Source organism: Talpa europaea (assembly GCF_964194135.1).
Source record: "Talpa europaea genome assembly, chromosome: 4".
Lineage (NCBI taxonomy): Eukaryota > Metazoa > Chordata > Mammalia > Eulipotyphla > Talpidae > Talpa > Talpa europaea.
In genome coordinates, this window is record NC_140070.1 from 102945343 (window position 1) to 102970767 (window position 25425).

General features: G+C 40.8%; 1 protein-coding gene across 1 annotated transcript in view; it reads left to right on the top strand.

The window, feature by feature from the left end:
- The window catches only part of LOC311170304 (protein mono-ADP-ribosyltransferase PARP14-like), a gene marked incomplete at both ends in the record, with an annotated part of 44408 nt that extends 30430 nt beyond the window's left edge, over positions 1 to 13978 (top strand). Inside the window, 4 exons of the mRNA XM_084232682.1 lie at positions 533 to 1123; positions 3352 to 3485; positions 13213 to 13387; positions 13689 to 13978. Coding sequence (XP_084088808.1) covers positions 533 to 1123; positions 3352 to 3485; positions 13213 to 13387; positions 13689 to 13978 — 1190 coding nt within the window. The remainder of the gene's footprint in view (positions 1 to 532; positions 1124 to 3351; positions 3486 to 13212; positions 13388 to 13688) is intronic.
- Positions 13979 to 25425: the final 11447 nt, after the last annotated feature.

Genomic DNA, 25425 nt, shown 5'->3' on the forward strand with positions numbered 1-25425 from the left:
ACATGTATTATGGAATATTACTCAGTTATAAAAAAGGAAATCCTGGTATATGCCACAACAATGTATGGGCCCAGAAGGTTTTATGCTAAGTAAAATAAGTCAAGCAAAGAAAGACAGATACTGTGTGATATCACTTCTATATGGAGTTAATAAAAAACGAACACATAGAACAGATTGGTGGTTGCCAGAGGTATCTGGGTATCTTAGGAATGCAAAGGAGGTGGAGGTAGGCAAAAGAAGTGAAAATGGTCAGAAGGTACCAAGTTCTACTTAAAGTTTCTGGGGATGTAAAGTACAGGTTTGTAAAAAAAAATAAGAAGCAATAATCTTTCTTTCTTTTGTCTTTTAGCATTTTTGGCTCCCTTCTTTTTTTATTATTTAGTACTTTTGGCTAGTGTCTTTCCTTTTTTAGCATTTTTGGCTCCTTTCACTCTTTTGTTTTTAATATTTTTGGCTATTTCCCTGTTTTATTTAATATTTTTGGGTTCCTCGCAACAGTCTCCAAAAGAGAACAATCAAAATTCTCCAAAAGAGAACAATCAAAGTTCTCCAAAAGAGAACAATCCTTCAGTTTTGAAAAAGAAAACAGAGTCAGTAATTTTTCAGGTGTGTGGTGAAAATGTAAAGTGTGTGGAAAACGCCCTCTCCTGGATACAGGATCTGGTTGAAAAGGAACAGTGCTCTTTCACCAGTAAAGATGAATGTATCAAAGACTTTAATGAAAAGGAGGCCCAGAAATTGAATGAGCTACAGAAGAAATTAAACATTACTATATCCTTGGACCATAAAAAACCTTTGATTGAGGTTTCAGGAATTAGCAGAGATGTGACTGAGGCTAAAAATGAAATTGAGGAAATGATCCAGAGAGTAAGACTGGCCAAAGAACAGGAATCCCGGGCAGATTATACCAGTGAATTTATAGAATGGCGATATAACAATAACCACACGTTCCATAGTTTTGACAAAATAACCATTCTGCAATTGGAGGATGCAAGGAGAACAAAGAGAAGGACAATAGATGTCAAAATTAATCACCAGACGTACACAGTGGACTTGAAAACATACACTGCTACTAATGCAAAGGGACATAATTTACCTGTTCAGCGCCTCAAAAAATCCGAAGGTAAGTAAAGTTTCATGCCTGTAATCCATCATTTTACATCATTTTTGAGTTTAATATGCCGCGGACCAGCACAGCAGTAGACGATGAGGCCGTCTCAGGGTTGAGAGAAGCGTGCAGGGTGGTCAGGGCGTCGGCGAAAGAAATGACAAAAAGACACACTTCAAGAGAGTGAAAATCTGAGTGTAATTTTCTTTGAGTTGGTGACCAGTATATATATGTTTTCTAAAAGCATAGGAATGGCGAACATCAGTGAAGAAATCAGCTTGCCTATAGGTTTAGCTTATCATTGACAGGGCAGTGATTTACATCTGGGCCCAGGCGCATTCCTAAGTAGTTAGGCTATTAATTTTTCTTTTTGTTTTATGTGATTACTTTTTTGTTTAAACTACTCACTACCACTAAATTACTATTAATTAGCACGGGTGAGTTTTACTTTTCACAATGTAATATTTTTATCATTAAGATTAATACTAACAAGGCTAAGCATACAACAGAGAAATTATTAAGCTAACAGTTCTATTAATACACGGAGTTTAGTAACGTTTCATTTGAATTAGCCTAGTTATTAGATTTCGTATGTTCTTTTTTAATCAGCAACCAATGACCTTTTTAGACAGAGAAAGAGAAAAGATTTTAGAAAGAGAAAAGATTTTAGAGAGGGCCTCCCCGGTGGCGCAGCGGTTGAGCGCTTGGTTGCGAAGCTGCCCGCAGCCTCTGCAGTGCCGGTTCGATCCCCGGCTGCTCCCCGGCCACCGGAGGAGGGTCCCACATGGCGCGCAGACCTCTCCTGCCGCCCGCTGCTCCCCTAAGCAGTGTACTTAGGTCCTTCTGCCTGCTCTGCACCCCGCTCTGGCTCTGGTGAATTCTCTCACCCTCCCGCGCTTCTGACTGTACCCAGTGCTTGTATAAATAATAAATAAATGAATCTTTAAAAAAAAGGGGGTTTTGCTGTTCTCCCCCTGCCGGCTGGTTCCTTGCCCAGCCGGACCTAGGGACCGTGGGCGAAAGCCATTAGCCCTAAAGGTCACTGCAGGGGGAGGTGCAGCATTAATACAATTTTGTACAAATTTCAAACTCCTATTCAAGTAGATAAAATTCAGACAACCCTTAAAGGGTAAAATAGGAAACTTGGTCTGAGCTCGCAGAACTTGTTAATGTCCATATTGATGCAACAGTAGCCAACCCTTGCCTCTAGTCCCATGCTATAGACAACAAATTTCCCAGAGCTGGTTCTGCTGAGGAGGAAAGGTCAGCTTCAGTCACAAGATGGAAAGGCAGTGTTTAAGGAAAAGTAGTCGGGGATTTTTCTAGAATACAAAGGGGAAGACAGCCTGGTCAGAATGGGTGCTGTGTGTCTGTGACTAAGAAGCAGGAAAGGATTGGGAGCCTGACTTCTCCCAAGTCACTTCCTCCTCTAAGCTGAACATAAGTATTCCTGACACATGGGGAAGTGAATTCAGATTCTCTGACTGCACTTGCTTCCTAGAAGCGATTACTTCTCTCATGTCGGCAGCCATTCCTGCCTTTGAACCACATAAGACCCACACAGAAAACTAGTAAACTGGCTTAAGTAACTACCTTTCTCTCTTGTGAGGTCAGTGTGAACGACTTCCTGAGACTCTTAGCACCCCTGGGGGAATGACCAGTCAGTTGTGGCCTTTTATTTAGAAGGAGATGGGGAGAGAGCTGTCAGCACACCCATCACATATAAAACCTGCCATCCCCTGCCCCCAACTTTTATGGATGCTATGAAGAATGAAGGAACAGATGTGGAGGGCCCATGACCAGAGTCCATGTAATTGAAAAGAATAGTGACTGTTGGACACTATTGGGAATAATTTATTATTAAATTGCTAAATTATGATGAACTAAATACTGAACAGGCTATGCAGCTGGGTTATGATACACTGATAGTTCTCAAATCTGCATGTTATCAAAACTTGTTAAGATGACACACATTGGCCAAGGAGCAAACTGCGGATAGCTTCACAGGTTGCATCTTAACCGTTGGTTTTTTTTTTAAAACAAGATTATGGTTGCCTCAGATATAGGTTGTCTTTGGTCCATATTTTTAAAAACAGTCTAGAAAATAAGGAAGACCTTGAATAAAATTAAGAGATTGTGAACAAGAACACAGAGAGCACTCAGTTTTTCTGAGCATACTAGGAACGTGGACTATATAGAGGATCTTCCCCTACTGAGGTAGAACTCAATTGTCTACTTTGCAGTTGAGATCCCTGCTTATTGGACTGACATGAGGCAGCAGAGCATCTGTGTGGTTGGTCTGTACCCTGGCAATCCTGACTATAACTCAGTGGCAAGCAAGTTTTATCAGACCTGTGCAAACTTCAGGATAGAAAAGGTAAGTCTTCTGACATGTGGTTTCTTAGTGGTAGAAATAAATAATATTGTGATCTTATGCAAGTACATTTTCACTCACTTCCTATCATAATTTTTTTACTGAGAATTAGATATTTAATGTTAATTAGATTTTTAGATCCTGGATTCAATTTATGTCAGCACAATTATTAAGATGTCAGGATGGAGGTTTTTTGTGTCAGTTAATACAGTATTAGGTATAATATCAGAATACAGAATACAGCAGTGTATTTCATCAGTCTGCCTGTTCTGTTCCCCACTCTGGCTCTGGTGAATCCTCTCACCCTCCCACACTTCTGACTGTACCCAGTGCTTGTATAAATAAATAAATATATATTTTTTAAAAAGGATTCTAAAAAAAAAAATTACAGTGATATTGCCTCAAAGTTGTATTTGGTACCCAGTAAACACCCGAAGAGACACATGGAGGCTCCGGAGATCAGGATTATGTGCTTCTGCCCACCACCCACTAATGACAGTGCCAGCTTCCTTGTAAAATCCAATAGCCTCACTTTTGGCATCTTCCACTTTTAAACATGAATAGTGTACTTAGAAATTTTGTTCTCCCTTGACTTCTACAGCAATAATTTGATACTTTCTTTTCCTTTTTTACTAATATTCCTTTTTCATTATTACTGGTATCTGTTTCTCCCCCAAACTCCTAATCCTAACTTTACACACAGGAGTGTGGACTCCTGTCTCAACTTTATCGGGAATGGTTCTATCCTTCTTGGCTTCAATGCTGACAGTTCCCTAATCATTGTCACGAATCTGGAGCTCCAACTCAGGCTCTGGAACATAATCCCAGTGACCTAAAACAATCTTCACTCAAATATCAGTTTGTTAAATCAGTTTGCTTAAAATCTATTTCATCATCTCCAGATATTATCTTTCCCCTTCTGTCCTCATTTCTATTCTTAATTCCACCACTTTCTGATAAAGCCAGGTCTTTCAGTATCTTCCCATTACCCATAATAATAAGTTTGCCACCAGTCCTGCATTTTTTTCTTTGCAAATTAACTCATCCTATTTGCATTGTCACCTCACTGATTATTCATGTAGTTACACACTTAATAATTCAATAAATATATGAAGTCTCCTATGAAGGTATATCTCATACTCAAATAAAAAAATGAAAAGTAGACAGAGAAAAAGGAGTGTAGGGATAAAATAATATACAGTCAATCTTAGCTCCTGTGAGTACATAACATGAGGTCCTAGAAAATTACATTGGACCACAAAATCTTGTCCCTGAGCATTTTAGTGGATGAAGCAAAGAAGGAAATCCCCAATCAGAAGATTGATAAAGTCCACAAATTAAAAAGCAAGCAATTTGATCAAGAGATTAACAGCTTCTTAAAGCAATAAAAATGACTCCTAAGAGATAACTCCTGTGAATCAATACTAGAGAATAAAATCAAAATCACCCACACAATAAATTCCATACCAAATTATATACCACAGTTGTTTTTTTTTGAACTTCTTTCCTAAAAGATTTTTATTTATTTATGCATATAAGAACTGGGGTACAGACCAGAGGTTCAGGGGTGAGAGGATTCACCAGAGACAAAATGGGGAGCAGAAAGGGAGATTAACTAAAATACACTGCTGAGGGGAACAGCGGGCGATTCAGGAGAGGTCTGCTGCGCAATGTGGGTAGCTCCCTGGCTGGTTGGGATCAAACTCATGCTATAGAGGCTGCAGATACAGATAGCTTGATAGTGCTGTGTTTAACCTCTTGCGCCACCAGGGAGGCCCGTTTATTTTTGTTTGTTTGTTTTTTTTAATTTTTTAATGTTATCCAATGGAGCAAAACTATTCTCAGAAAAGCTAAGGCAGTTTGATTCAGATCTGTAGCTCTTTGATGCTTACATCCCAGTGTATGACACTGATAAAAGCAGAGCTGGGTTGTACTTAAGGCACCTCTATGAGGTTTCTAGTGGTGTGAAAACATTGGCATGAAAAAATGGGTGATTTGTCATTGTCCGTGACTTTCAGGACTTGTGACTAAGATTTGGAACACTGAAAAACGTTCATTTTGATTCAACACTGTAGCCACATTTATTTTTCTCCCGCATTCAGTTTTTGAGGAAGCGTTTGCAAGTAAGTTGGAGATATTATGACACCCCAAGATATTTTAGTACATGTCTCATAGAAACAAATTCTCTTAAATAACATTACTATTATCTTTTATTATAAAATTAAAGTTAACTTATTAATATCTAATATAGAATTCATGTTCAAATTTGCCCAATTGTTCACCACAGAAGTCTTAGAATTTTTTCTCCCCTCCCGCCATCCTATACCTAAAACTAGATTTAAGGACCAAAATTGGTTCTAATTTCCTTTATCTGTTCTGATCTTGAACAGCCCTAGGTATTTGAGGTTATTTTTCATGATATTGGATGTTCTAGCCAGTTTGTAGAATGTGGCAAATTTTGGTTCAGTCTTGCCTAGATTTTTTTAAGACACCCAGAACCAGTTTTTTAAATGGATTCTAGATTTGTCTGGTTCTTATCAGTGGACCTAAGTCTCCACCACAGCCCTGAAAGCCACATTCCAGAATCTGGTCAAAGCACGGCCACATTGATCTGAAACCAACACCCTCCCACCAGGATTCAAGCTCCCTCTTCTAACTGGCCAGAGATGGATTTACATCCATTAATTTTGCTTTGTGCCTTCTTTCTAGTGCTTCTCACTCTGTTCAAGCATAGGTAGGTAAGCCAGATTTTCAGAAAGAGAAAAGAGGGAGATGGAGAGCGACAGTGTGAGGTAGACAGCTGCAGGAGCAGTGAAGAGAGTGTAGGTCAAAAGCAGGAGCTGGGGAGACTTGGTTGGTCCAGTTCTTCTTTTTTTTTTTTTTTTTTTTTTTTTTTTATAAATTTTATTGTTATATTCCCCATACAATTGCAGCCCCCCATTCTGACCCCAATCCCTCCCCTCCCGCCCCCGCCCCCCTAAAAGTGTCTCTGGTTCATAGTTTTTTGTTGATTTTGATTTTCACTTTCTTATAGTTATTCATTTTCCTGGTCCCTTATTTAAGTTTTCTAGATTCCTGCTATGAGTGAGACCATCCGGTATTTTTCTTTTTCTTTTTGGCTTATTTCGCTGAGCATGATCCCTTCCAGCGCCATCCATGTTGCAGCAAATTGCATGTGTTTATCTTTTTTGAATGCTGAGTAATATTCCATGGTATATATGTACCACATCTTCTTGATCCAGTCATCTATTTTTGGGCATTTGGGTTGTTTCCAAAGCTTAGCTATTGTAAACAGTGCTGCTATAAACATAGGGGTGCAGGTGTTCTTTGGAATTGATGTTTCTGTGTCCTTTGGGTAAATACCTAGGAGTGGAATTGCTGGGTCATATGGAAGCTCTATGTTTAGTAGGTCCAGAAATCTCCACACAGCTTTCCACAGTGGTTGGACCAGTTTGCACTCCCACCAACAGTGCAGAAGAGTTCCTTTTTCTCCACACCCTCGCCAACATTTGTTGTTGCTAGTTTTTTTAATATGTGCTATTCTCACTGGTGTAAGATGGTATCTCATGGTAGTTTTGATTTGCATTTCCCTGATGACAAGTGATGTTGAACATTTTTTCATATGCCTGTTGGCCATTTGCATTTCCTCTTCAGAGAAGTTTCTTTTAAGCTCTTCTGCCCATTTTTTGACTGGATTATTTTCTTTGTTGTTGTTGAGTCTCATCAGCTCTTTGCAGATTTTTGTGATCAGTCCTTTATCATTAGTGTTGGGTGCAAAAATGTTCTCCCAGTTGGTGGGGTTTCTCTTTGTTTTTGTTATTGTCTCTTTTGCTGTGCAAAAGCTCTTTAATTTGATATAGTCCCAGCTGTTTATCTTTGCCTTCACTATCACTGCTTTGGGTGATGTGTCTGTAAAGATGTCTTTGATGTGCAAATCACGTAGTGTTTCGCCTATATTTCCTTCTATATATTTTATGGTTTCAGGTCTTATGTCTAGTTCTTTAATCCATTTTGAGTTGATTTTTGTGTATGGTGTGAGGTGGTGGTCAAGCTTCATTCTTTTGCATGTAGCGACCCAGTTTTCCCAGCACCATTTATTGAACAAACTTTCTTTGCTCCAATGCATAGTCTTTGCTCCTTTGTCAAAGATTAGTTGACCATAAATCTGTGGGTTTATTTCTGGATTTTCTATTCGATTCCATTGGTCTGTATGTCTGTTCTTGTTCCAATACCATGCAGTTTTGATGATTATGGCTTTGTAGTATAGTTTGAAGTCTGGGAGTCTGATGCCTCCATTCCCTTCTTTTTTTTTCAGGAGAGCTTTGGCTATTCGGGGTTTTTTGTGATTCCATATGAATTTCATCAATAATTGTTCTATTTCTTTGAAGAATGACATTGAAATTTTGATTGGAATAGCATTGAATCGGTATATTGCTTTTGGTAGGATGGCCATTTTAATAATGTTTATTCTTCCAATCCATGAGCAGGGGATGTCTCTCCATTTCTTTGTGTCTTCTTCTATTTCTTTTAACAGTGTTTTATAGTTTTCTTTGTATAGGTCCTTTACCTCTTTTGTTAGATTTATTCCCAAATATTTGATTTTTTTTGTTTCAATAACAAAAGGGATGGTCTTTTTGATTTCTTCTTCTTCAGATTTATTGTTTGTGTATAGGAAGGCTACTGACTTTTGCGTGTTGATTTTGTATCCTGCCACTTTACTGAACTGATTGATGAGTTGAATTAGCTTTTCTGTGGAGTTTTTGGGGTTCTCTATGTATAATATCATATCGTCTGCAAATAGTGATAGTTTGACTTCTTCTTTTCCTATTTGGATTCCTTGGATGTCTTTCTCTTGTCTTATTGCCCTGGCTAGGACTTCCAGTATTATATTGAAAAGCAATGGTGAGAGTGGACATCCTTGTCTTGTTCCAGATCTTAATGGAATTGCTTTCAGCTTTTCACCATTGAGAATGATACTGGCTGTTGGCTTGTCATAGATGGCCTTTATGATGTTGAGGTATGTTCCTTGTATCCCAAGAATTTCAAGGGCTTTTATCATGAATGGGTGTTGCACTTTGTCGAAAGCTTTCTCAGCATCTATTGATATTATCATATGGTTTTTATATTTCTTTTTGTTGATGTGTTGGATAACGTTGATTGATTTTCGGATGTTAAACCATCCTTGTGCCCCTGGAATGAATCCAACTTGGTCGTGGTGAATTATCTTATGGATACATTGTTGGATTCTGATAGCTAAAATTTTATTGAGGATTTTTGCATCAGTGTTCATTAGGGAGATTGGCCTGTAGTTTTCCTTTTTTGTGTTGTCCTTGTTCGGTTTTGGTATTAGTGTAATGTTGGCTTCATAGAATGTGTTTGGTATTGTCCCTTCCTTCTCAATTTTTTGGAAGAGTTTGTGAAGGATAGGCACTAATTCATCTCTGAATGTTTGGTAGAATTCATTTGTAAATCCATCAGGTCCTGGGCTTTTGTTTTTGGGGAGGTTTTTGATTACCATTTCAATTTCGCTAATTGTAATTGGTCTGTTTAGGTGTTCTATTTCTTCTTTATCTAGCTTTGGGTGATTGTAGAGTTGTAGGAATTTGTCCATCTCCTCTAGATTGTTAAACTTGTTTCCATATAACTGTTCATAGTAGTTACTGATTATTCTTTTGATTTCTGCTGTGTCCGTTGTGATTTCTCCTCTTTCATTGATGATCCTGTTTATTTGTGCTTTCTCCCTTTTTTCCTTTGTGAGCCTGGCTAGGGGTTTGTCTATTTTATTGATTTTTTCAAAGAACCAGCTCTTGGTTTCATTGATCTTTTGGATTGTTTTTTTAGTTTCAATTTCATTTATTTCTGCTTTGGTTTTTATTATTTCTTTTCTTCTACTGGTTTTGGGGTTTTTTTGTTGTTCTTTTTCTAGATCTTTGAGCTTCGAGATGAGGTTGTTTCTTTGCGTTCTTTCTTGTTTCTTGATGTGAGCTTCTATTGCTATATATTTTCCTCTTATTACTGCTTTTGCTGCATCCCATACATTTAGGATATTGGTGTCCTCCTTGTCGTTCAATTCAAAAAATTTTTTAATTTCTTCTTTGATCTCCTCATTAGTCCAATGGTCTTCCAGTAGTGTGGTTTTTAATCTCCATGAGGTAGGAAAGTTCCTTGCCTTCTTTTTATGGTTTATTTCTAGTTTGATGCCTTCATGGTCAGAAAAGATGGTTGATATGATTTCAATCTTGGTGTATCTGTTGATGTTTGTCTTGTGCCCCAGTATGTGATCGATCCTGGAGAATGATCCGTGTGCGCTTGAGAAAAATGTGTACTCCGTTTTTTTGGGGTTTAGTGTTCTATAGATGTCTGTTAAGCCCAATTGCTCTAGGTCTTTATTTAGAGCTTTGGTTTCTTTACTTATTTTTTGTCTTGTTGATCTATCCATTGTTGATAGTGGTGTGTTGAAGTCTCCCACTACGTATGTGTTTTCTCTGATGTCTGTTTTCAGAGAGGACAACAGTTGTCTGATATATTTTGGTGCTCCTTCGTTTGGTGAGTATATGTTAATGAGTGTTATTTCTTCTTGAAGTATTGTCCCCTTGATCATAATGTAGTGACCATTGGGGTCTCTTTTTATCTTTTTGAGTTTGAAATCTGTTTTATCTGATATAAGTATAGCTGTTCCTGCTTTCTTTTTTGGTCCATTTGCTTGTAGGATTGTTTTCCATCCTTGAACTTTGAGCCTATTTTTATCTTTTGTAGCTAAATGTGTTTCCTGGAGACAGCAAAAGGTTGGGTTTTGTTTCTTAATCCAGGCTGCAACTCTGTGTCTTTTTATTGAAGAGTTTAGTCCATTTACATTTAGAGTTAATATTGATATTTTAACATCTGTATTTGCCATTGTGTTTGTCTTTCCTTTGATTTTATTTATTTATTCTTTTAATAACTTTTTTTTTTTTTTTGGCCTTCTTTCATTGTTATTCGTCGCTCTGAGGTTCTGGCTTTAGGACTCCTTGTAGTATTTTTTGGAGTGGGGGTTTAGTTGCAATGAAATTCCGGAGTTTCTGTTTGTCTGGGAAGGTCCATATTCTTTCTTCAAAGAGGAAGGAGAGCTTTGCGGGATAGAGTATTCTTGGTTGGCATCTGTTTTCTTGGAGTCTGTTGACTATGTCCCTCCACTCTCTCCTTGCCCGTAGTGTTTCTTCGGAGAAGTCTGATGTCAGCCTGATTAGTTTTCCTTTGAATGTTATCTGTTTCTTCCCTCTTGCCAGCTTCATTATTTTTTCCTTGTCCTGGATTCTTGGGAGCTTTACTATTATGTGTCTTGCTGTATTTTTCCTTTCGTCGTGGAAGTTTGGTGTTCTTCTTGCTTCTTGTATATCAATTTTCAGCTCCTTCTTCACATTTGGGAAGTTCTCTTCAATTATCTCTTTGAATATTTTCTCTGTTCCTACATCTCTCTCCTCTCCTTCTGGTATTCCTATAACTCTTATATTTCCTTTCCTCATGGAGTCAGATAGTTCCCGAAGTCTTTCTTCGTTCTTTTTCCTTCGTACTTCTCTTTCCTTTTCTGTTTTGGTTCTTTTTATTTCTGTGTCTTCAAGATTACTTATTCGTTCTTCCATTTCATCTATTCTGCTTTCATTGCTTTTCCCAGAGTTCTTTAGTTCTTCCATTAATTCTTTGATCTCCTGCATTTCTTTTACTTCCCTCTTTAGGGACTCAATTTCTTTCTTCTGACCATTGTTTTCCCTCTCTAGGGACTCAATTGCATTCTTCTGATCGTTGATTATTTTTCCCTTATCATTGTTTTCCTTTATGACTTCTGTCAGTTTTTTAATCACGGCAATTTTAAATTCTCTTTCTGGAAGGCTCAGAAACTCTTCCAAGTTATTGTCGTTGCAATCTGGGGGCTGGCTTTCTTTTTGTGGTGTGCTTTTTCTCTGGAGAGTTGCTAGGTTGCGTGTGGTTCTTCTCCTCCCTACTGTCTGTTTTCTAATTTGCCGTATGCGTTGGGACACTGTGTTGTTGGGACTGGCCGGCATCTTGGGTGGGCTTCTCTGTTCCCCTCTGGTTCTTCCAGGAGTCATCTGTCAGTTTCAAGCAGCCTTTACTGGAGAAAGGTCCCTGTTCTAAAATGCCGATGTGGGGACACACTCCCCTGTGCGCCTGGTCTGCCCCGGCGGTGGGTTCCTGCTCCCCTCTGGGCTTGGACTGCAGGCCAGAGGGGGTCTGGCGTGGGCGAACTTCCCCCCGCTCACCTCTGGCTCCTGAGGAAGCCTTCTGCAGGTAGTCTTTACTGAAGAAATGTCCCTGTTCTAAAATGGTGATGTGGGACACACTCCCTGCGCTTCTGGTCTCAGGCACACTCTTCTGCGCGCCTGGTCTGCCCCGGCTGTGGGTGCTCGCTCACCCTGTGGGCTCAGACTACTTGTTCAGAAGGGGCCCGGTGTGGGCTAACTCCCCAGCTGGCCACTAGCTCCTTCAGTAGCCTGTGCTGGGGTCAAGTAGCTAGGTGGCGCCAGAGATCTCTCCTAGAGCCCTTGGGGAGCTGATTTTCCACCCCGTGGGACAGGGAGCAGAGAGGGGATGGTAGGGTACACCTCAACGGCTTTGGGGTACTGTGTCTGCCTTGTGCCCCACCGTCGTGGGGAACCCACGCCCCTAATTTCGTGCCCCGGGTCTCAGTTCCAAAGCCCTCAGTTCCAGGACGCGGGCTGTAGCCCAGATCAGTGGCGCGGGAATGGCACCTTTTGAATCCCGCTCCCCTGCCTGGGCGCCTTGTTCCTGCTCACTCAGGGAGGGCCTCCGCCCGGGTCTCAGTTCCAAAGCCCTCAGTTCCAGGACGCGGGCTGTAGCCCAGATCAGTGGCGCGGGAATGGCGCCTTTTGAATCCCGCTCCCCTGCCTGGGCACCTTGTTCCTGCTCACTCAGGGAGGGCCTCCGCCGTCTCCCCGCAAGCCTAGGTCGCAGGCGCAGGGCCCTGGGCAGCTGCAATCCGAGCGCTGCTTTCGCGCAAGCTTACCGGGCGGCGGGGGCTGTGTGCTGGTGCTGGTCTCCTCCTGGGGGTCGGGGCTCTCTTTAATGGCGCCTGGAGCTCACCTCCGCGGCGGATCCTGCAGGGTTCGCCTCAGCTCCCGTTCACGGGGTGTGGTGGCTGCAATAGTTCCTTTCCACTCACAGTCCCACTTGCTGCATCCGTTTTTCTTGTTGGGCGTTTTGGTTTGTTGTTTCCCTCGTCTCTGCCGGTCGGAGAGTGCCGCCTCTGTGGGCGGGGGAGGGGAGCAGGGTTCTGCGCTTCCCTCCCTTCTCGTCCTCTTTTATGGCCACTTTCTTCTTCGGGTAGTTTGCTGGAGTCACCCGTTTATCTTCCGTGTCCCAGTTCTCACTGGGACCTGCCGCTTTTCCTCCCTATTAACTTTTTTTTAATGGGAGATCTTACTCGCAGCATCTCCTCGCCCTGGTCCAGTTCTTCTGATTAACAGTTAGGGACCTAACCACTGCTCACTCTCCTCTGGTGCATGAAGGATGTTCAAAATAAAATCAGCAGCCTTCCCAAGACATTTTTTGTGAAACACTGGATTGAACAAGATTTCTAAATGCACAATGCTGCCACCTGACAGTGATTTTGCTATTTATTTTAATTTTTGTTTATGGAAAATAGTGGTGTTTAATTGGCTCTATCTTGCCAAGTGCTCTTGATGCTAGTAGAGTATTTTTCCTGATTCATTTGCAGATTGAAAGAATCCAGAATCCAGACCTCTGGAATAGCTATCAGACAAAGAAGAAAACCATGGATGCCAAGAACAACCATGTCAATAACGAGAGGCTGCTCTTCCATGGGACAGATGCCCACTCAGTGCCTCATGTCAACCGCAACGGCTTTAACCGCAGTTATGCTGGGAAGAACGGTAAGGAGCCATGACATCTGGTGCTCCATCTGAGGGGTTGGGCATGAGACCCCAAGCTGACTTGGTGTTCCTTTGTGGCTGTGACCCTGGTGCCACCAAAGTTTCAGGGTCAGACTTACTAAAGGGGAATGATGATTTGGGGGTGGAAGAATGATTTAAAAAAATTAGAAACATAAGCAAAAATATTAAGAGGTTTTTAAATAGAAGAGCTACACAGTATTTTAACATTATTTGACATATCAACATATCAATTTATAGGCTAAAGTGGAATCCTTAAAAATGTTTTGTTTTCTCTTCACAGCTGTGGCATATGGAAAAGGAACCTATTTTGCTGTCAATGCCATTTATTCTGCCAATGACACATACTCCAAACCAGATGCAAATGGAAAAAAGTATATGTATTATGTGCGAGTGCTTACTGGACTCAGCGCACCTGGAAATCAGTCATTAATTGTACCTCCTCCCAAGGATCCCCAAAATCCTACTGACCTGTATGACACTGTCACAGATAATGTGTCAAATCCCACTTTGTTTGTGGTATTTTATGACTACCAGGCTTACCCAGAGTACCTCATTACTTTTAGCAAATAGCATCTGAGCTTCCTTTGTGGAAGACATTACGCATCCTTATCTATCTAATTGTAAAAAAAAAAACAAAAAAAAAAGTTGTAGCCTTTTGTTTTCTCTTAACAACTTACTCATTTCCTACTTTCTTCCTTCTGGCTTTGGTTTCCATTGAGATTGTCTTCATTGGCAGCAACGTGGGCTAAGAGGCCGAGCAGTGCCCCAGGGAGTCAGTGCACAGTGCACTCAGAAGCTAGAAGTCTGCAGGAGGATGAAGGTGTCTTTCCTGGGCTCTGGGGTGATGCCTGCACTTCAAGTTGAGGAGGTTGAAGGCACCACAGTTGCTGCTGCATTAACACAGACTTCTTGAAATGTTTCTTGCAGTCACTGTTTGTCTTGTAGGTGGTTTGCAAAGACCCCTAACTGCTCAGGGTGGCTTCCCTGACACTTTGACATCTGAACTGATTGACAATGAGAAAAAAATAAAATGGAGAGGGCGCCCCCTGGTGGTGCAGGGGTTAAAGACAGCGCTATCAAGCTATTGCCAGCCACTCTAGCAAGAGTTCGATTCCCTGGCTGGCCAGGGAGGTGACCCACAAGGTGCAGCAGACTTTGCTGCTCCTCTCAGCACTGTGTTTCAGTAGATCTGCCTGTTCTGCTCCCCACCACCCCGCGGCGTATCTCTGAATGCTCTCAACCCCCTCCACCCCCCGTACCTCTGGGCTATTCTTATATGAAAAAATAAATAAAATCTTTAAAAAAATTAAAATTATACTTTGCAACCTTATTGATATAAGCATGACTAATCATGGCTGGACCTTTTTAAAATGAAAAAAAAATCATTCTTATGTACCCTTAAATAAAATGGCCACCTTGTCTGCTGAATAGGGTGGCCCTGCTGATGCCTGTGATTACAGGTGTGACACTGAGCAGTATCTTGAATCTCTCTGACCTCTGGTGGGGCAATGCATTTGTTTCATAATTAATTTCGCTCCCTCAGGCATGCCCACCTGAGAACTGCAGTCTGAAATGAGAGCCAGAACTTTTGGTGGCTGAGAGCCTCTCCTTTCACCATCTCCCTTCCTCTCACGTACCCGTTTGGCAGGTAGCCAGGAATCTCTATCTCTATAATCTGAAATAATGTCCCATCATCCATTTACACTTAGAATATGTTCATGATATTTTAACTCTCTTCCTAAGTCTTTGCATGTCAAAGACTTATTGCCACTACCCAAATTCAATGCTTTGTCTCAGAATGGGTTCAAACTCCAATTTACACTAAGAAATACATTTTATAAACATATAGAAGAAAACATAAGGAAAACACCCCATGACATATATCTCAGAAGCATCTTTAAAGACTCATCCCCCAAAGCAAAGAAAGTGAAGGAAAAGATAAACAGTTGAGATTACATCAAACTAAAAAGTTTCTGTACAGCAAAAAAGACAATAACCAAAACAAAGACACCCTATGGAATAGGAGAAGATATTTGCACTCTCTGAAACTGATAACAGTCTGATTTCAAAGATCTGCAAAAAGCTCACAACAAAAACAAAGCAAACAATCCAGTCAAAAAATGGGCAGAAGAACTAAAAAGACACTTTTCCAACGTGGAAAGGCAAATGGCCAACAGGTATTTGGAAAATGCTCATTTCTTATAATTAGGGAAATGCAAATCAAAAGTGCAATGAGATACCACTTCACACCAGTGAGAATGGCCCATATTAAAAAAAAAAAAATGGCAGCAATAAATGCTAGCAAGGATGTGGAGAAAAAGAATCCCTCTTACACTGTTGATGGGAAAGCAAAATGTTCTAACCACTATGGAAAATTTTGTGGAGGACCATCAAACTACTAAAAATGGAGCTATCATATGCCTATGAATCTACCCAAGGTCACAAAAACATTAATTTGAAAGGAAACCTGCATATCTATACTTATTGTAGCACTATTTACAATAGGTAAGATATGGAAACAACCTAAATGCCCAAAAACAGATACCTGGATGAAAAAATCGTGGTATACATACACGCAATGGAATACTATACAGCAGTTAAAAAGATAAGCTCATGCCATTCACAGCAACATGGATGGAACTGGAAGGGATTATGCTCAGTGAAATAAGCCAGAAGGAAAAAGAAAATATAGCAAAGTCACAGTAGACTGGGCCATTTACTATTCTTGCACAGTATTGGCGTGCAGCAAAATGAAGTCTCTGTGTTTGTGCAAGGTGTAGTGACCCAAAGCTGTTGACTGCAGCTGCTATCCTGGGTGAGTAGCAGAGATCCTGTACACAGTTGGGGAGGTCAGAAGCCTCAAGTGGTGGTGACAGCCACTGCCGCGTGGCAGAGATGCAGGTGAAGTCAGGGGGCCGCTATTTAGAGCCAAAAACAGAAACTAAGGGAGGGCGGAGTTTTAAAGAAAATGAAAGCGAAAGAGCCAGTCCAGGCAGACGGACCAGAGCCGAAGATGGCTGCAGCCGGATTCTTTCCTCTGCTGGTAGAAGGGTCTTGGGGCCGAAATCCCCCGAAGAACTTGAGCACCAAGTGCAGCTGTACTTCCAGAGCTCTAAGAGGTCGGGAAGCGGAGAATTCGAGATCCGCGGGGGACCCAGGAGCCACTTCGTGGTGCTCAGAACTGGCTGGCACATTCAGATGCCCGAACAGGACTTTGACTCTGTCAAAGTCTAGAGAATCATAGAGGGAATGTAGCACAGAGTTCATGACTCAAGACAACTGGGCTTAAAAAACAATACAGTTTGTAGGTTACTAACAGGCGAATGTCTTCCTCAGCCTTAGCGCTCTTCCTCAGGCAGTAGGTCAGGAGGCTGTTTCAATAAACACCACCTCAGCTTGCTCATTGGCTTTGGGGTCTTATCTAGCCCTCAGTCTTCATTCTAACTTAGGACAGCTCCTCAGAAGTCCAAGGTGAAGCATCCACTCTCTCGTGAAGAGTGACACAGGAGTCTGGCATTTTTTCTCATATGGTTTCTGGACCAGCTTCTGAGTTGGCATCCGGTTGGTGAAGGCTTCCCTTCTTCCACCCCTTTGTGGATAGTTGAGATGAGAAAACTGTTCAAGGCCCTCTTGAAAGATTCGTGTGTATGTCTTTGGCCCCATCAGGTCACCATTTCACAATATAATCTGGTGACCTCACACTCAGGGCAGAGCTGCACCCGTGAATCTCAAGGGCACCTTCACTGGCTCCCTTCACCCTGACCTCCTTAGCCGCCTGACTATGCTGGTCTCACCTCTGTTTCCACACTCACCTGCTCCCTCTTTCCACTGTCTGAGACACACTGATTTCCCTTCCTTCTCTCTCTGACTTACACTCGCATCTCTCTTGTGGGTGTAACAGAATAGGTCAGAAACACCTCCTTATGTGAGGGAACAAACTCTAGAGAAGTTACGATCTTTTCTCAGTGTCACTCAGCAAGTTCATGGCAGAGTTGGAATTCAGATGCAGGTTTTTGTGCTCTTCTGTCCACTGGTCAGTTTGTTCGCTGCAGCCAGATGTGCTCATTCTTTTTTCCTTTCGTGAAATCCCCCCCATCTCTTATTTTCTACCCCTTTTACTCTCAGATGTGAGTCTCTTACTATCGCAGGTGATTGAAACAACTCTAGGCTGTTGGACATTGTACCCATGGCCAGTTTCCCAAATTGTGGCCTCCATCACATCGTGTCCCAACCCCAATCTACTGGCTCAGCATGAGAAATACTTAGTTCTTCACTACTAGAAGTGAAATTTATTCTTCACAGTAGAATAAATACTGCTACCTTTCTGGGTACCTAATAACCTCAGGTAATGTACTAAGTTCTTTATTATATTTCTTTCATTTATGCACTGAACACACATGCAAAACAATCTTCATTAGCTACTTACAGTTAGACAGGAAGACAGACTTTGTATTTTTATTAAAAAAGATGCTCACAGTTAAAAATGATAACTTTAAAGATGGAATTGAAATATGTGTCTGCTTGCTAAGTATTTCTCTTTCTGCTGCTCAAGCCCTCTCTCAGGAAATGACCGAGCCATTGATTTATGATGATGAAACCCATGGAAATCATGGGATAATTTTATGAATGAAGATTGCTTGACCACTGGCTTTTAAATTTTTTAAATTTCAGTTCAGCAGAGAGTCCTGGAGAGAGACAACCATGAGTTAGTATGGCCTGGACGAGGAACATTCAAGTTAACTGTCAAGTTGCCCACAGCCCCAGATGAAGCCCAAAATGTCCTTGAAGAGGAAATTCCAACTGTAGCAGGCTGCACCTCCCATGCTGTCTCTTGACATGGTCCAGGCATTGGGGGAGACTCCCGAGAAGCGGGGAGTTCCTGTGCTCCCCCGAAGAGGGAAAGTTGTAGTTCCCAGAAGAGGGGAGTTCTTGCACTTCCCAAAGAAGATCTGAACTAGGGAGTCTCCATGGCAACGCCTGCTAAAGCTCACCTCTTTGTTCTTGGTTAATGCAGAAGTTAGTTAGTTGGCATATTAATTGGCATATGAAAACTCAATTCGGATCTAGACAATTGATTTGTTATTCTTGCACCTGAACTAGTATCAAAGAAAGGAAATAATGCAAAAGGTATAGCTAGGAAAGAAATGTTCTGGCTCTAAGAACTATGGAGAACGAGCTGCCCTGAACCAACTGTGCTTGGAAGCCATAGCCTGAGGTGGTGGTGGGGGGGGGTGCATGTTTGCACCAGCAGTACATTTCCTGGTGTTTGCAAAAGGTCAATAGTTCGCAGGCCGTTTGGAGGTTAGGAATTTCTAGTTAGGAGTTAGAACTTACTTAACTTACTTACTTAACTTCAGTAGAACTTACTTAAATTTGATGAGTTGTTTCAGACCACTTTGAAGTAATCAATATATTAACCAAGTTAATTGAGTGCTAGGAGATAGATTGATCTTAGTAATTGAATATAGAATAGGAATTTTACACCCACTTTGTAACTGGGAAAGTTTAATTGCTGACAACTGTTGTGCTGTCATATATGATTGATCATGTTAGTAAATGAGCTATACCTAGGAAACTAATTGTTCTTAAGGTTACCAGAGAATTGCCCTTCAGGTGTGAGACCTAGGGAGTCTTTGCATGTTCATGAGAAAATATGTATTGATTGTTTCTGTTCTGCCTCAATGCTTACACTGATGTAATCCCACGCTCCCTCGCCTTAAGGTATAAATAAAGACCCGCTGAGACCCTCAGCAGGAGATACTTGCACGAAATAAGGTATCTGTGTTTTCCTCACTCTTACCTCACTCCACTTCCCCTCAGCCCTCTGAGAGAAAGAGAAAAAGGAACTTTCACCGACTCCGTCCTCTCCTTTCTGAGATCCCTGGCAGGACTTGTAGCTGGGGCTGGTCTCCAGCATCCAACGAAGGCAAATAAAAGCCTAGGGTGTTCTCATAGGTATTTGGGAGGGGATTGCAATGAGAAAAATACTGTGAAATGAGAAGTATAAATAAAACTGGGGAGAGAAAAGTAACTTACAAAATAGAGGGGGTGAGAGTGGTGAAGAATAGCATGGAATAATGAAGGAGGGGGCACTGTTTGTTTGATTTTTGACACTTTTAGAAAAGTCAAGATTTGGAGGTTGCAATACTGTTGGTTGAGATGTAAAATTTGGGGTCTGTTTGTCCTGGGTGCTTTATAACCTGGAAATTAGTATATTTGTTTCATTTGGTCATTGTTTTGAGGGGACGGTGACCCATACTGCATGTCCTGAGTATTTCCTCAGCTGTAATGGTGTCCCTGTGAGGGGTGGTTGGGGGTGAGGATGAAACGGACGACTCCTGTCACGCAGGAGGTGCGGAGCTTGCTCACAGTGACCACTCAGGGAATGTTAAGTGCAGAAACGAGCATGAGTTAAACTGTTACTCTGATTAGATCTTACTCAGACACCAATGCTGGTTCACTGGGATTTCTGTTATTTGTGACTTGTTTGTACCATTTAGAAATAAAATATTTCACATACAATTCCAGATACAACCTGTGACCTAAAAATTCAAAAATTCTGGAAGGCTGACAGTGGACAGGGTGCCGGGGCTGAGTGGCAGGTGCCCTCTAGTTCTCAGAGACAAAACATCCGTCTTTGCTGTTGCAGCTTACCTGCCTGCCCTGCAGCCTGTGAGCCTGAGACCCTGGCACCATAGTCTGTCCTGGCTCTTCTCCCATCATATATTAGTCATTTTGTTATAGGACAGGGTGAGGGGCACCCCCAACCCCCAAACATGCCACTTTAAATAGCTTCTACTAATCGCCGTAGCGAGATAAAATATATTCTAGTGCGTAAGACCTTCAATGGAAAGGAACTTTAATACAATTAGTGTGCAATACAGAAAAGGGGAAGAAACGAGTTTCCAAATCTATCACCCAAAGTTATCCATTCCCTCATGGGTAAATGCCCAGCCAAACACAGTGAGCCCAAAGCAGGGCTGCTGAGGCCCGAAAGCCTGCCACAAGGTTAAAGCTCCTTCTGGTGAGGACCAAGGAAAGGGTAAGAAACAGCCAGACCAGTCTGGGAGGAAAAGAGCAAAATCAAAATCAAATACAAGCTGCCATTGTCACCTATTCACAGGTCTCTCACCCACATCTGTTCCAACCAGTCCATGACCAAAACACCAGTGCAGCTTCTTCACTCATCTCTCTGCTCCATGTGCCTCCTCCAGGTCTCCTTCTGGCTCTCCATCCTGCTTCTTCGTTCCCCAGTCTCCTCTCCAGCTTCTTGTCCTCCCTGCTCAACTCTACCCTCCCTTGGGTGGAACAGGGATCCTGGAACCTTCCTTTTTCCTGGGGAACACCCTGTTAAAATATCACCAAGAGGCTACTTTTTTTCCCCCAACAGAATTTTCTGTTGCTTGTTTATGAGAGAGAAGAAAGTGATGATGTGGAATGTCACTAACAGTCAAAGAAATGGTTTGTTAATACATGTAACAGCTGCTTCCTGCAAAAAGCATAACCCCCCAACCATTTCTCTCTTGCACTAATAAGAATTTTAAAACTGTAATTAATATTCTTGTATTTATATCTTTGTTCACATTTTTGGTAACTTTCATAGGATATATTCATGAAAGCAGGATGACAGATATGTGTTTCATAATTTTAAACATCTGTAATGAAAATAAATAATACTTTGAGAATTGATCTCTCCTAAATGTGCATGCCTGTAGGAACAAAAACTGATGAATCAAAATCAATCATCTGCTGAGAATTGTAGATCATAGTGATCAAAACCCTCTTTGTATTTCTAGGCATTCTCAGATGAATTTGCTGAAAGGACTAATGGAAATTTCGACAGTGATGCCATTCACAAGACTGAAGATACACAAGGTTCAGTAAAACTTTTCAATTAAAACTAGGCGTATGACCTCTCCTGTCTTGCCTGCTGTGCCTCTCAGGAGTATATTTCAATAAATAGGCCCTTTTGCACTCCAATAAATAAAAAAAAAATAATGAATTTAAACATTATTTTTAGTTATTAAATAACTATGCATGATAGGTGGGAAATGACAATGATGAGTTTTATGAAAAAAATTCATGATAAAAAAGATTTTCAGTTACATTCTATACATGTGAGCATGCAAGACACTGGTCTAGTTAATGTGATCTGAAGCAACTGTGGGAGACCAAGTAGTGATGAGCCACTATTTTTCATGTTTTCAAAAATCAATCCTTTGAAGAGAAAATATCAACCTAATGCTTCAGCCTGATTTGCTATGGCTAGATTAGATTTTAAACTCCTATTAGAAGTTTACTGAGCCTTCTTGGAATATATATGTCCTTCATCAAATTTGGTAATTTTCAACCATTTCGTCTAATATTTCTGTCTGTACTGGTCTCCCCCTCCTTCTGGCACAAAATAACATGAAATCAAAGCTTTATGATAGTCTCCCATATTGGTTCAATCTTTTTTTTTCCAATTTTTTTCTCTGTATCAAATTCAACTTTTTATTGATCTGTCTCATGTTCATTCACTGTCTACTCCTTGTTGTCTATCTGGTGATCATTTTTTATTTCAGGCTGTATTTTTAATTTAAAGTAATTTGATCTTATTTTATAATTTATATATCTCTGGAGAGACTCTTGTTTTTCCGTTCATTCCAAGTCATTTTACTTTTCAGATGTGTTTTCCTGACTTCAGGCAGCTAGTTATAGAAGATGCTATAAGACTTTGTCTCATAATTCCAACTTCTGGATCACCTTGAGATTAGCATCTATTGATTGCCTTTATGCTTGAGTTGGTCACTTTTTCCTCCTTCTTTGTATGTTAAGCTATTTTGGATTATAGGATGAATATTTAAAATATTATTTTATGAAACTTGGGTCCTATTAAAATCCTCTAGAAAATAGGGAATTTTTAATTGTTTATTTTAGCAGATGATAATCAGTCAAGATCATTCTAAGAGTTCTTTCTCATCTTCTGTGTGAGCAGCAGCTCTCATGTCTGTTCAGTCCTCAAAGCATTTGCCCTCTGCTTGGGTCTCTCAGACCTGTGCAGCTCCGGGGTGAATTTAGGATTTAGTCCAGTTCCCACTCTGAATGGGGGTTTCCCTGTTGCAAGTGACACCTCTCAAGAATTCCTGTATACTATCTGACTTACAGTAACCCATTTTCTAAGTCATCAGGTCAAAGAGACAAGGCTCACTCTGAGCTGAAGCTGACATTTCTGTTGTCTTATAATTTTGCATGGTCAAAACGTCATTGGGGAAAAGGAGAGAGAAGAGAGAGCAAGGAAAAAAATAACATGGGGACAAAAAGAAGTATTGGGAACAAAGAGCATAAAAAAATAAGTGAAAAACAGGAATGTCCCCCATCCCCCTCCTGTATGCTTTTCAGGTCAAAAGAGCTCTTTTTCGTGATTCTCTGGAGAGAAATAAGAATGTTTCTCACCATTTTAGCTCCCTGTGGTGCCACAGGGAGTTCTGCAACTGGGGTAACACTGGGACAGGGTCTTGATTAAAAAGAAAAAAGTATGAAAAATAATGAGAAATTACTCTCTTGCAATTTAACTTACAGGGACCTGTTTTCTCAATCCTTGGCCATTTAACAGATTTTCTGAGTGTTTTTGCTGCCTGTGCCCATGTGTGGGTCTCGATAGGGCCATCCTAGGGCCAAAGCTGGGAAGGCAAAATGGAAAAATGTCAAAACAAAATTGAACTCCTCTCTTACCCTCCCCCACTGCAGGTTGCTACTTCAAGTTTTGACTCTCTACCCCTAGTCTACGTGCTATTGTATTCTCTTCAGTTACCAACTACTGCCTTTTATTCATCCTGTATTTTCGGTTGTAATCAGCGGGAGAGACAGGCTCTAGTGAGCTGGCTTTACCTTGACCAGTGTTTGAAGTCTACATTTAATATGTATTGCATTTTATCATCTGTTTTCCAATATGGGCCATCACTATGCACAGGGTCAGGGCCAGTTACAAGTCAGAGATCACAGAGAGGGAAGAAGCCTGAGGGGTGCATGTGTGGAACATGAGACCGGTGTCATTCTTGCTGTTGGCAGCTGATTCCATCTTCTTTTCTTTTCAGGTTTCTACGGGACTGTGTCTAGCCCCCAGCCGGGAGTGCACAAAATGAAGATTGGTCCCATCACGTTCCAGGTGGCCACTGGAGATATCACCACTCAACAGGCAGATGTTATTGTAAATTCAACAACAAAAACATTTGATCTCAAAGCAGGTACTGCACATGTTGGAGTTTGAATAGTCACAGTAAATCCCTTGAAGGAAAGTTCCTCTAGCCAAATTAATCTCAGTTGCTGTAGTTGAGGTGATTTCTACAACCATAGTTTATTAATATTAATTAATAATTTTAAAAGTGTTTTGACATTTCTTATAATTGATAAGTTATTTTATGCTTTATTATTCTTATCAAAACTACCCCGATTTTATTATCTTTTTGTTTGTGGGAAAGCTTAGGAAATGAGGAGGAATGCAAAAACTCTATCCAAAGGGTATATGCACTGCATTTTTCATTGCGGCATTATTTGCAATAACCAATTTTGGAAAAAACTTAAGAGCCCAAAGACAGATTGGATTACGAAGATGTGCACACAGTGAAATACTATTCAGCTATAAAAAACTCTTGCTCTTTGCAACACCATGGATAGAACTGGAGGGCATTAAGCTAAGCAAAAATTGTCACAAAGATAGACAATTATCAGATGATACCATTTATATGGGGAACGTAAAAAAACAAAACAAAGGGTCAGATAAAGCCTAACCAATTATAGACCCCAGATATCTGACTGTAGAATTGAGGTTACCAGAGGAATAGGGTAATTGAAAACACAGTGGGGAGGGGTCCCAGTGGACTATGGTGGAGGACTTTCAGTGCCTTGCTGGTGGGTTTGGTGTGGTGATGTGCACCAGAAGGGAATGATCCTATATCTCTAAATCATAGTGTTTTAGGGCCTCCCCGGTGGCGCAGCGGTTAAGTGCTGGGTTGCGAAGCTTCCTGCAGCCTCTGCAGGAAGTGGAGTGGCTGCTCCCCGGCCACCGGAGGAGGGTCCCACATGGCGCGCAGACCTCTCCTGCCGCCCGCTGCTCCCTTCAGCAGTGTATTTTGTCAATCTACCTGTTCTGTTCCCCACTCTGGCTCTGGTGAATTCTCTCACCCTCCCACGCTTCTGACTGTACCCTGTGCTTGTATAAATAAATAAATAAATCTTAATAAATAAATAATCATAGTGTTTTAGGTGCACGGGAGCACTGGCAAAGGATACTCCACTCCACGGGGACCACACCCGAGGGTATGGAAAGAAGCAAATGTTGTTTAAAAATGAATAATGATGTAAAAATAATAAAAAAATTCATTGATTAAAAAACTGAAAAAAATCATAGTGCTTTAAAGCAAAGTTACCTCAATTAAAAATCATGCTACAAGAGGAAAAGGAAAGAAAATGAGCAGGCATTCTAATCTAAATATAACCTACGGATTTTTAAGTATTTAAGTACTTAAATAAGGGACCAGGAAAATGAATAACTATAAGAAAGTGAAAATCAAAATCAACAAAAACTATGAACCAGAGACACTTTTTGGAGGGTGGGGGGCGGGAGGGGAGGGATTGGGGTCAGAATGGGGGGATTGCAATTGTAAAAAAAAAAAAAAGAAAGATGGTATGAAAAAAAAAAAAAAAGAAAGTTGATGCAAAGCTGTCAAAGCTACGAGGAAATATTTCTGAAAACAAAGGATTGTTTGAATGAATAAGAAGCTAGTCACCATGTGAAAATCCAGTCCAAAATTTTAGATGAATTTTGAGAAAGAATTAAGGTCCTTTCATGATATGGGATCATGATTAAAAAATGGCAAATGTGTGGTTATTGAGCTTGGGGTAAACAAAGACAATAAAATCCTTAAAACTTCAACTGAGGTAAGACCTCCAAGATTCCTTAAAGTGGAAAAATATAAAAATCCATGTTAAATAAATTTTGAAGACAATATATATGTATATAGCATTAGTTAAAATGC